The sequence below is a fragment of the Halichoerus grypus genome, chromosome 1 (genome assembly GCF_964656455.1).
Source record: "Halichoerus grypus chromosome 1, mHalGry1.hap1.1, whole genome shotgun sequence".
Classification (NCBI taxonomy): Eukaryota; Metazoa; Chordata; class Mammalia; order Carnivora; family Phocidae; genus Halichoerus; species Halichoerus grypus.
The window spans coordinates 117,998,397-118,011,178 of NC_135712.1; the positions used below are offsets into that span (position 1 = coordinate 117,998,397).

At 34.8% G+C, this 12,782-nt stretch overlaps 2 protein-coding genes across 11 annotated transcripts in view; both read left to right on the forward strand.

The window, feature by feature from the left end:
* GK5 (glycerol kinase 5) overlaps window positions 1–3,118 on the forward strand; it is a 140,262-nt gene extending 137,144 nt beyond the window's left edge. Inside the window, exon 17 of the transcript XR_013447208.1 lies at window positions 3,010–3,118. The gene's annotated coding sequence lies outside the window, so the exon portion shown is untranslated. The remainder of the gene's footprint in view (window positions 1–3,009) is intronic.
* The window catches only part of TFDP2 (transcription factor Dp-2), a 119,009-nt gene continuing 109,236 nt past the window's right edge, over window positions 3,010–12,782 (forward strand). For 7 of the 10 annotated variants that reach the window (XM_078071019.1, XM_078071025.1, XM_078071001.1 and 4 more), the window contains exons 1-2: window positions 3,010–3,126; window positions 10,300–10,366. In XM_078071019.1, coding sequence (XP_077927145.1) covers window positions 3,112–3,126; window positions 10,300–10,366 — 82 coding nt within the window. In that variant the 5' untranslated portion in view covers window positions 3,010–3,111. Of the gene's footprint in view, window positions 3,127–10,299; window positions 10,367–12,782 lie in introns of those variants that run through there. The other 3 variants (XM_078071007.1, XM_078071026.1, XM_078071029.1) reach the window with 2 other exon arrangements.

Below are 12,782 nucleotides of genomic sequence, written 5' to 3' on the forward strand. Positions count from 1 at the left end.
TCAAAATGGTTAAGTCACTTGTAGAAGGTCACACAGCTGATAAGTGTCAGAGCTGAGACTTAGCCTAAATTTAAAAAGTCCATGCTCTTTTCACTCTGCTTAACACTGTTGCTTTATTTATTAGATCCTGGCTTCAGTCGGGACACTTAGAACCGACTGTTATTTTAATTTTTCCTATTTAAATAATCAATTCTTGTTCCTCTCTTGTATCTTTGAGTTCCCACTGATCTTTTTAAGCTTTTAAGTTGATTGCTTCATGAATGAAGAGAAATATAAATTTACTTCTAAGTACTACTTCAGCTACACTTTGCAAGTTTTATTATTTTCTTTTTTTTTTAAGTTTATTATTTATTTTTGAGTAATCTCTACACCCAGTGTTGGACTTGAAATCACAACCTCCGAGATCAAGTGTTGTGCATTGTCTTCGGACTAAGCTAGCCAGTTTTATTATTTTCACTGTCATTCAGTTCTGAATATTCTATTATTATTTATTGCTATTTTCATTGTCGTTCAGTCCTAGATATTTCAAAATTTTTTAACTCATGCATTGTTTGAGCAATAGTATAGTTTTATTTTTTAAATATATGATTTTTAACTGTTTATTTAAGATGGATGATTCCTAATTGAATTGCGTTTCGGCCAGAGACCATAATCTGTATAATATTGCCTCTTTGAAATACGTTACTACTTTGTTGTGGACAAATTTTGTAAATATGTGCTTAACGAGTTGTTTTCTATCAGGTACAGAGTTCTGTGTAGATCTATTAGATCAGCTTGGCTAAAATATTAATCTTCAAAAGGAAATACTCCTATTTTAGCCTTACATTCTTAGTTTTAAAATGTGAGGTAGTTTAGTGAATGGGATGTCAGGAACTTGTGCTTTATTATTTATCTGATATTTTTAATACTGAAGAGAAAAATAACAAATAGTTGATGAATGTGAAACAGTTCTAGCATGTTCTAGCATAGGAACTTGATTTTCATATTAGATCATGACAGACATTGTGAACAAATCTATAGCTACCGTGGGACAATGAAAATCATAGTGGTAGTCCAGGTCTTACTTGGGTTTTTTTTAATTTATGTTTTCTTTATCATTGAAATATTGTAAATTCAGTGGTTTTGTTTTTTTTTTTTTAAGGATTTTATTTTTGAGAGAGCACACGCACACGTGCCCACATGAGCAGGGGGAGGGGCAGAAGGAGAGGGACAAGCAGACTCCCCGCTGAGTGGGAAGCCCAACTCAGGGCTCCATCATAGGACCCTGAGATCATGACCTGAGCCAGAGTCCAATGTTTAATTGACTGAGCCACCCAGGCACCCTGAAAAATTGTAAATTCAGTGTTTTACTGAAAAGTAAAAACACCTTTTTTTCACCCACAGAGTTTTACTTGTAGATTCAAATTCTAGTATATGAGGCAGACAGTTGGAGCCTCCATTTCTTGAAGCCCCATTGTTTATGGTCTTTCCAAAATTAAGTTTTATTTTTTCCTTCCCCTTAAGTGTCTTATTAAAGCTTCAATTTTGAAATAATGTAAAATAAAAGTTTCAAAAAATAGGGCAAAGAACTCCTCAATACCCTTTACCCAGATTATCCAATTGTCAGCATTTTGCCACACTTGCTTTATCCTTCCCACTTTCTCTCTGTATACAGATTATGTATTTTTTTCATCATTTGAAAGTAAGTTGCTATTATTATACCTCTCCGCTTCTAAATATTTTGGTGTGTTTTCTCTAAAAACAAGAACACTCACTTAAAAAAACCCACAATCTTCTGATCAACGCAGGAAATGGAACACTCAAAACAATGCTGTTATCCAGTCTGTGGGCCGTATTTCAGTTTTTCCAGTTGCCATAATAATGGTCTTCGCAGCAATTATTTTTTCTGGTCCAAAGTCCAGTCAAGGATCATGTTGAATTTAATTTTTATGTGACTTTAGTCTTTTTAAACCTAGAATGTTTGTCAGGTTTCTTTTTTCTTTCATTACACAACAATTTTTGAAAAGTTCAGTCCATTATTTTATAGAACGCCTCTCAATTTTAAATTTCTCTGGTATTTCCTCATGATTAGATTTAGATTATGCTTTGGGTGGAAATATCTCAGAAGTGGTATTCTATCCATCTCAATGCACTTGTGGAGATGCATGATGTTGGTTTGTGTCATTGTTAGTGGTCATTTGGTAGGTTTGATCACTTTGGCTAAGTGGTGGGTGCCAGGTTTCTTCACTGTAAAATTTGAATTAATCGGTGTTTTGTGGGGTGATATTTCAAGACTATGTAAATATCCTGTTTCTTACCAACTTTCACCCACTGAAGTTTTATTATCTATTGGTAATCCTTGTCTGATTAATCAGTTATTATTATGATGTTTACAAATTGGTTTTCTCATTGCATCATTCATTTGTATTTACTATTTGGTATCGTATTGCAAAGGAGCTTTCCCTTCTTCCTCATTATTTGTTTCTATCAGTATGAAGTCCTGAATTGTTATTTTATTCAAAGAGTTTATAGTCTATTATAATCTGTTATTATCAGTGTATACTTTGGTGCCCAGTTGTTCCAAATTGTCCAGTTGTAGGCTCTTTAAGCTGACTCCTGTATTCTTTTAATATGTCTCCATCATTTTTTGAGCTCTTCCTTACTGTAGGTACAATAAAATGCTCTAGTCGTATCTTCCACATCTCTTACCCCAACCCTGGAATTGGCTACTTCTCCAAGAAGCCCTGGTGTTTCTTTCACTGTGTTATCTAAAGCAACATAGTGATATTTCAGAGCCCAGGTTTTATCACTTGTTAGCTGAATTGATTTGGTCAAATTATTTAACCTCTGTAAGCCCCAACTTTTAATTGGAAAATGAGGATTAAAATGGTACATATCTCACAGTGTTTTTGTGACGATTAATTTAAATAATCCACTTAAAGAACAATGCATGTCACATGTAAATATGACATAAACATTGCCTATTATTATTATTACATTACTATTCCCTCTTTTTTCCCCCTTTAACAGGATGTTCTTTTAAAGAATTATTGAAGACGAAGTTTTTTTTATTTTTGTTTTTTGTTTGTTTTTTAATGGCTTTACAGAATTTTAAATCGAATACAATTTGACATGACGGCAAAAAATGTAAGTATTTGTAAATTTTTAAATGTAAGTATTTTTAAAGTGAGTTGTACTTTTTCCTTTGCACATTTTCTTCACTATTCTTATTAATCAAGTTCAATTTACTGGCATTAGTTTATAATTGTTTTTGTTTATGCAAAGAATGAGATAGTGAACTTTAATGCTATTGAATATAGCGCTTGAATGGGCATGGTAGCATTCTTGTAAATTGCTGCCAAGTTATGCCTTCTCAACAGCTGCAAAATTGCTATCTCTAGAAAGTTTCCCAACCCTCTCCTTTTTTGGTACTGTAATAAATTTTTGTTTTGGTACTTCCTGGAGATTTACTAGCCTTATCGAGAAAATCACTCTTTTCTTTGGCCCAATTTTTTTCTTGTGGACTTACTCAAGGAAATATGCATACTGAGATGTTGTTCAGAAGAAGCTTACTGTCCTCCATGAGATGATCCCTGAGGGGACATTAGGTTTTCGATGTTTTGGAGGAGTTACTCAGTTTCTTTCCTCTGCTCAAGGCTTTTATTTCTGAATCTACTTCAAGTTATTTTTTTATTGTCTGACTGTATCAACAGATTTGTTTTCAGTTATGTGAAGGATTATGCCAGAAAATAAATATTACGACATATAGGGAAATAACTTCCAACTGCTTTACCGTTCCCAGATTATGAGTTCGGAATCTTTGATTGCACATAACAGAAATCTGCTTAGGCTACCTTAAAAAGGGAATTTATTATAAAGATACAGGAATGTCTCAAAGACTTTAAGAGTAAGAATTTAGTGGGCCCTTAGAAAGATCTGGGTGCAAGAATTTGAAATATACCAGGAATTGAAGCAGTGTTTAGTTTCCATATATTATCTCTGCTTGTCTGTGTGCATCTGCTTCATACTCTGTCTCTCTCTGCAAATCATGCTCCTTAGTTCTCCAGGCAGCCTCTCAATATATGTGTTACAGAACCAGCCTGTTCAGAGAAAGAGAGGTGCGAAGGAAAGGAGGAAGGCAGCTTGACAGATCCTGTCTGCCCGTGTGAGCTCCAGTTTCAGACTCCTTGGGGTGGACCTTGGTGCTGCTCAAGTGTGATATCTACTAGTGGTTTACTTAATTGTGACCAGGAGAAGCAAGCGTTACATTGTGTGAAAAGGTCCCCTTGTCAGCCAGACAGATAGTTCCAAATACTGCACATTATACATCTAAAGAATAACATTTAAAAAAAAACCCTTCATGATTTACCTCTATTTTCCTATTATTACCCTTGCTTTTGACATGCTATAAGCAGCTATAAGCAGATATAGATTTTGCTTCATTATCATGTAACTAATTTTATTAGGATAAATTATCAGGAATACTCTGCTTTAATCTAAGATTGTTATATATATATTTGTTAAAGTGCTGTTTGGGGAAAAGAAGAAGCAAAGTTTTAGTCTGTGTATTGGGAATTTTCTTGCAGAATATTCTCTTGATTTTTTTCTCCTTAGGAAAAAAGGGAAGTAAAAGTTATCCTGAACCACAAGCTGGTTAACGTTGAAATAGCAAGCATATTTTGGCTTAAAATGTACCTTGAATCAAATATCATTTTCCTAGTCGTATGTACAATTTGCTATATTAAAAGTTGTTTCCCTAAAGTAACATAAAGCATTTGAACCAGTGGTAATTATACTCCCCCTATTTTGTTTGTGTATTTGGAAGAAATCAAACAGTGAGCAATGTGTTTCTCTTTCTGCTATGGCAACCTAGGGGGAGAGGGATAAGTGATGAGCTGATCCTCTTGATATTTTAGAGTTAGGGACATGAAGAGGTCAGGCCTCAGATTGGGCTGAGCTGACGCATGTGGGAAAGAATTGAAATAGGCTGTCTGAAAATAACCATTCATAACTGCCATTCTGCAGTAGAGAAGAACATTTTTGTGGCTCTTAATATGTTTTGTCAAGATACTTACTGAAAGGATTATACTAGTTCACCATGCCATGAGTAATTCATTCTCCTCCCCGCCCCTAGTATATGTACCTGATACTGTTCTAGGCTCCTGCCTTTCTGGGGCTTATAGTGTCTGTAGTGAGAGAAGATAATAAATACATATATAATGTCAGGTAATGATAAATGTCATGAAGAAAAGTAAAACAGGGTAAGAAGAGAGAGAATGATGGCAGTGAGGGAGAGTTCTTTTAACTTAGGTGTTCAGAGAGTTCTCTTTAAGGAAGTGATGTTTAGACAGAAGTGCTCTTGAGTCTCAATTCAAGAAGAGGAAGCCAGCCTTATGAGTATCTGGGAAAAGAACATTCCAGATAGAGGCAGGAAAAGGTGTGGTTGTTCAAAGAACAGCAAGGTGACCAGTTTATAAGTGGAACAGAGTAAGCAAGGAAAAGTGGTAGGAGATGAAGTCAGAAAGAAAGCAGGAGCCAGATCATGTGGAGCCTCAAAGACTGAGGTGATGGGTGTGTATTTAAAATGTCAGTAAGAAGCCATTGGAGATTTGGTGGATAGTTGGATGACCTGACTTACTGTTTTAGAAAGTTTGTCCTGGCTGCTGAGTGACTAGACTGAAGAAGGGCATAATAGAAGCAGGAGACTCATTTGGCACTTACTCAGTAGTTCAGACAACAGAGTATGGTGATTTGGGCTGGGGTAATGATATTGGAGATGGGGAAAAGTGGCTGGATCTAGGATGAATTTGAAGGGACAGCCATTAGGAGTTACTGAGTAATTAGGATATGGGGGCAGGGAAAAAGTTAAAGAAGACTTCTCAGTATTTTGCTTGTGTAACTGGATAAATGGCTGTGTTGTTTAATGAGAAGAAAAACTCTTAGGAAACTGTGGGATTTTGTGGCAAACTCAACAATCATTTTGAACATATTAAAGTTAACAGACCTAAAAATGTCCAGGTTAGAGATATTGGCTAGGTAGTTTGATAAATGACTCTGGAGCTCAGAGGAAAGGTTGGAATTGGATATAGAAATTTTGGAGTCATTTCATATTAAATTATTTTAAAGCAGTGGTACTGCATGAGATTATATAGAACGTGAATGGATAGAGTATACATGAGGACCCAAGGTCTGAGCACAGGGATTCTCCAGCATCTGGGGAGGAGGAGAAGCAGCGAAGGAGACTCAAAGAATGACCAGAAAGGAAGGAAGTAGTGTTATCCTGATGATCTGGAAGCCAAGTGAAGAAAGTGTTTGAAGAAGAAGGGAATGATCAATTGTGTCACATGCCAATGAGAAGTAAGTAACTCTTAGACATGGAAGAGATTGCCCAGGTCTTACAGAGGCATCATTAAACATGTATTCAAATATTTACATCCTTATTTTCTGTTTCTCATTTTATATATCTCTTACGAGAACAGTTTTTTGTGAAGAGTTGTTTTTGTCTTACCCATGCCATAGTAGGTCTCATGGTTCCAAATGATAGAAACCCTATTTAAAACAGTTTAAGGCAAAAAGTGGAATGTATTGATTCACACAACTGAGAAGTCTGGGATACTCTAGCTTCAAATACATCTGGTTACGGGGGATCAAATGATGGTGTCAGGGATCTATGTCCCTTTTTCCATCTCTTTGCCACAATATGGTAGCAAAATATCCTATATTGTGTTTATAATTCTTACCTCAGAAGGAGAGAAGGAGCTTTTCCTTTTTAGCACTAATATTTCAAATTCTATGGAGGAGCTTTGGTTGACCCTGCTTGACCCACATGCTTAGATAAGCCAATGTGGAGAAAGAAGTGGGCCAAGTGTGGGTCATGAGTCCACTTCTGCTGACATGGCAACAATTGAGGCTCAAAGATTAACAGTCATACTGGAACTACATGGATTGTGGGATGGATCATTTTGCAAAAAGGAAGGTCTGTAGAGCTGGCAATATATTCATTGTTTCTGGGATAAAATTGTTGTTAAATAGTATCTAGTATCCGCTGATACTCTTCATGACCACAAATACAGGTGTGTTCTGACTTAAGCTCATTCAGTATAGGATAAAGAATTTGAAAGGTAATTTGATGTATATTTTTTGCCTCATCAAAGAATCTTTTAAAAAATATGTAAGCCCTGGTACTCATTACAGAAAAATTAGAGAATACAGATAAAGAAACTAGCCTAGAGATTATCAGCAGAATTTTGCCTAGGAAGACATCTGGTGTATATACAAGTGTGTGTGTGTGTGTGTGTATAACAGAATGTGTGTAAATATTTTTAATAAAAATTAGGTCATACTGTTTTTTTTAGCTTAATCTCGATGATGAATGTCTTTTCTTGTCTTAATATCTCTGCAACAACATTTTAAATGACTGTTTTATGTTATGCGCTGTATGGACATTACACCAGTTTCCTAATATTGGCCATTAAGTTATTTCCACTTTTTTCTTTTTTTCTTTTTTTTAGCTTTTTGTTTATTTTTGCTTACTCATTGGATTTTTCCCATAAAGTAAAGTCTTATGAAATTACTAGCCCGCAGGGTGTGTGCTTTTGTTTCATGTTGCTAAATTGTGCTTCAGAAAGGTTGCACTTTTTTATATATTCATCAGTGATGTATGAGAGTGCCATTTCCCTTTATTTTCTTTTTAGTCTTTGCCAGTGTAATCAGCAAAAAAATGGTACGTAGTTTATTCATTTCTCCAGTTGCTAGTTAGGTCAAACTGGTGTTCTGTATGTTCATTGGTCACTTGCATCTCTCTTTTGTGAATTGTCTGTGTCAGTGTTGAAGAGTTAAAAGCCATTACCATTTGAATAACAACCCACACTTGGGTATTGCTTTTGTCACTAACAATCATATTCATGTAATTATTTAATTTGATCTAAGGAGCTCTCTGAGTCTGTCAAGCACATATGTATTGTCGTCTCCATTTTGCAGTGACTGTCCCAAGATCACCTTGCTTGTGAATGGCAGAGCTGAACTCAGAGTACAGATCATCTCACTCTGAATCTTCTTTTCTTTCAGTTTTGTCAATCTAAAATGTTAAATGTCAGTGAAATTATAAGGTTATTAATGGGAAATATGGTTTGAACCCTAAAAATTGGGCTTGGATATATTTTATTCTACAGACATTTAGTGACTGTTTACAGTATGTCACACAATGTTTGAATCTCCAGATAGAAAACTTTTCTCAGGACCTTATTAGGTGAAAAATTCTATATAAAATGAATTCACCTTTTACTTTTGCTCTGTGAACCATTATTATTATTATATCCTTCTTAAATAGAATAAGGAAAGAAAAGCTATTTTTAATTTCCTCTCCCAGCCAACTTTTTCTACTCTCAATCTTTTCTTTGAATCTTTATAGTGTTTATGAAAGCAGAGATTAATAAACTTTTGAAATTTTAATTAAATTAATTTTAGTAGTATTTATATAAACTCTAAATACAAATACCTCCCCTCCATCTATTAGACCAAAATTAGCATACAGTATCGACTCACAATTGACCTTTATCTTTTTAGAGTTTAATTTGTTGGTTATTAAGATGCAGATATACTGCTGCTTAAAAAGTTTCCAAATTCATTCTCTGCTTCACTCTGCAGAAGTTGGCCATTAAGAGCAGGTGTTTAAACATAACAGTAACCCAGTAACTGTGAACTCTCCACTGTGAATATGTGGTTTCAGTTGAGGTTTTTGCCGTTATCTTTGTATAATAACAAAAAGGTGTAAACTGATGCTTTTGAAATTATTATAATACATGGATTAAACAACCGCATTGTATTAAGCATAGAATATTAAAGGCTGTCTTTGCCTTCTTTGCTTTCTTTTTACAGTAGAACACCAATGAAAGTTTGTCTTTTTATAGGAGAAAAGTGTTTTTTGTTTTGTTTTGTTTTAAGAGAGGCATGTTAGTGATGCCACAGTAAACTCTTGGCATTTACAAATTGAACACTTAACATTAATATTTGTGAGCAATTCTGGAGGTCCAAGTGGTGGTAATTTGTTGCAAATTTTGTTGCAAAGGATTTACTTCTAACAGCATAATTATAAGAAACTAGATAGAATTAAGTATCTGCACCATTATCTACATAGAATTGAGAAAGTGCATTTTAGATGTCTTCCACTCAGCTGCTGTCATAAAAATTTAGCATTAGATCCTAGAGATAGGTTTGCATCAGAATTATTTTTCCATGATGTAAATGATATGTAGAAATATTTCTGGTAACATATGTCTTGACAAAAAGAAACAGCTATTAGTAGTGAATTCGAATTACTAAATAATGAAATAATTAGCTCTTACATTATGAAATTATAAAGTATCAGATGAGTGTTCATGAAGAATATACAATGCTAATGCAGTGGGTAGTTTAAAAATAACATTAAGTGCACAGATATAAAGTTATAAAGCTTTGTGTGCTTTAAAATCTTTTTGATGTGCTAGTACTTTGAGAGGATGTTTGAGGTACCAAGTTAGCATTGATATTTGAAGATTGCAAATCTATAACGATTAAAACAATAACAATAGTAATCGTAGAATCATTTATTGGAATCTTGCTTTATGTCAAGTTTTCAAAAATGGAGAGTTTTTTCCCTCCTGGCTCTATAATAAATTTTTTAAAATTCTGATGATACTACCATAGTTAGCTCTATGATTCCAAGAAGTCCAGTGGCTATCACATTAAATGAAATAAATTGCCTAAATAAATAAACACACTTGCTATAGATAGTCCCTTGGGTATCATATTAATAGTAATGAAAGTTAACATGATTGAGCACTTTGTGCCATACACTATGCTAGATGCTTCACATGAACTATCTTAATCTTTCTAATAACCTAAACTGATAAGCACTTCTAGCACCCTTCAGTTTACAGTTGAGGAAACTGAGGTGTAGAGAGCTTGTGTGACTTGACCACAACCACACACATAGTAGTCTTGATGGGCCAGAGTATGAGCCCAAGCAGTTGGATTTGAGACCAGTAGACCTCACCTCTGCGGTGTGGTATTAATGGTCTTTATCTGATCTATTACATATCATAATGTTGAAAAGCATTATAGGCAGTGATTATGAACAATAAAAATTAAGGGCAGCATTAAATTTTTTCAAGCAACATTTTCTTTTTAACTCTACTCCTATTGATGACATAATTAATTCATTTTTATGTGGCTATCTATAGTATTTGGTGCAGTTCTTCAGTAGAAAGTATAAAATAGCTTATTAAATGATCATGTAATACTTAAGATCCTATTTTTAATTTTTAAAACTATTTTATTCAGGTTGGTTTGACTTCTACAAATGCAGAACTGAGAGGATTTATTGATCAGAATCTCAGTCCAACAAAAGGTAAGGACAGATGAATAGAAATTTTCTGCATTGAGCTAGTTTTATTGCATTTGTTTTATAAAATATGCAGCTACATGTATTACTTTAATAATTATATAATATGACTGTGTTGTGTTATCATATACCAAATAACTTGTATCATATGAAAGTTCTGAGAGGTGGGGGGAGAGAGAGAGAATGAGGGGAGAGAGAGTGTGTGTGGTATGTTTTTTTTAAGATTTTATTTATTTATTTGAGAGAGAGAGAGAGCACGAGCAGGGGGCAGGGCAGAGGGAGAGGAAGAAGCAGACTCCCTGCTGAGCAAGGAGCCTGATGTGGGGCTCGATCCCAGGACCCTGAGATCATGACCTGAGTTGAAGGCAGACGCTTAAGCAACTGAGCCACCCAGGCACCCCTGAGAGTGTATGTGGTATTTGTGTTACTTTTCTCCATCTCTTTCCTAAGAGGTCTCTAAGACCACCTGTTGTTGTTGTTGTTTTTTAGAGAGAGAGAGAGCCCATGTGAGAGAGAGGGAGGGGTGGGAGGGCAGAGGGAGGGAGAGAGAGAATCCCAAGCAGGCTCCACGCCCAGCACAGAACCCAACGTGGGGCTTGATCTCACAATCCTGAGATCATAACCTGACCCTAAATCAAGAGTTGGATGCTTAGACGACAGAGCCACCCAGGCGCCCCTAACACCACCTTTGATTAATGATCCTGTTACAGTTGAAACTAACTGTTCAAGTCACTTTTTTCTTGATTTTCTTGCTTGATAGCCTTACTTCTCTAGTGGTTTAACTTGTAAGGAAGTAGAGTAGAATGAATGAATATATGTAAAATTCCTGTATCTAATATATGGTTTACTGAAGAAATGCTTATATCAGAAATCTGACCTACCAGTACAAGAATTGATGCAGGACTTTGTCTGTATCTTGCTGTATGTATCTTTCAACAGTATCTTATAGTATGTAGAGATAACATACTGAAATATTTATGGTTGAAATGATATGATGTTTGGGATTGGCTTCAAAATAATCCATTGGGGGAAGAAGAGTAAAGTGGGTGGAATTACAGATAAAACGAAACTATCTGTAAGTTGATTAAATTCTTTATGCTGGGTGATAGCTGTATGGGGTTTCATTATTCCTTTCTCTCTTCCCTTGTATATGTTTGAAATTTTTCATTATTAAAGGTAGGAACAAAATATATGTCATTATAATACAGATAGCTATGAGAGAAACATATACCCTCAAAGGGTATATGCCCTGGAGAGAAGGCTAGAGAAGTCTGTATTTCAGTATAAAAAAAGTCTAGCTTAATAATAATGTCTGTAGAGTTATTGAGAATTTAAATATGTGTTATGAAACAGTAAAAGACATACTACAAGCCTTAATGCTTCTCATTTTTTTTCCAATTTTTTCATTGTAGTAAAATACACAACATAAAATTTACAGCTTTAATCATTTTTAAGTGTACAGTTCAGTGGTATTAGGTACATTCGTGTTGTGTAGCCATTACCACCATCCCTATCCATAACTTTTTATCTTGCAAAACTCAAATTTTGTGCTCATTAAACAATAACTCCCCATTCTCCCCTCCCCTAGTCTCTGGCAACCACCATTCTACTTTCTGTCTCTATGATTTTGACTACTCTAGGTACCTCATGTAAGTGAAATCCTAATAGTAATTGTTTTTTTGTGACTGGCTTATTTCATTTAGCATAATGTCCTGAAGATTCATCCATGTTGTAGTATATGTCAGAATTTCCTTTCTTTTAAGGTTGAATACTACCATTATGTATATATACCACTTTTGCTTATCATTCATCCATCAGTGGACACATGGGTTGCTTCCATGTTTTAGCTATTGTGAATAGTGCTTCTATGAATATGGGAGTACAAATATCTCTTTGGGGCCTTCTTTGGGTGTATACCTAGAAGTGGAATTTCTGGGTCATATGATAATTCTATTTTTAATTTTTCAGAGGAATTGCCATTCTGATTTCCAGCAGCTGTACCATTTTACATTCCCACGAATAGTGCACAAGGGTTCCAATTTCTTCACATCCTTGCCAGTACTTATTTTTGTTTTTTGTTTTATTATAGCCATCCTGGTAGATGTAAAGTGGTATCTTATTGTAATTTTGATTTGTATTTCCCTAATGACTAGTAATGTTGAGCATTTTTTTATGTGCTTATTGGCCATTTGTATATCTTTGAAAGGTCTGCTCAAGTCCTATGCTCATTTTGAATTGGATTAATTATTTTTGGAGTTGAGTTTTAGGAATTGTTATGTATACTGAATATTAATCCCTTATAAGATAAATGATTTGCAGATATTTTCTTCTGTTCAGTAGGTTGTTTTTTCACTGTCTTTATAGTTTCCTTGGATGTGCAAAAGTTCTTTATTTTGCTAAAGTTCAATTTGTCTATTCTTTC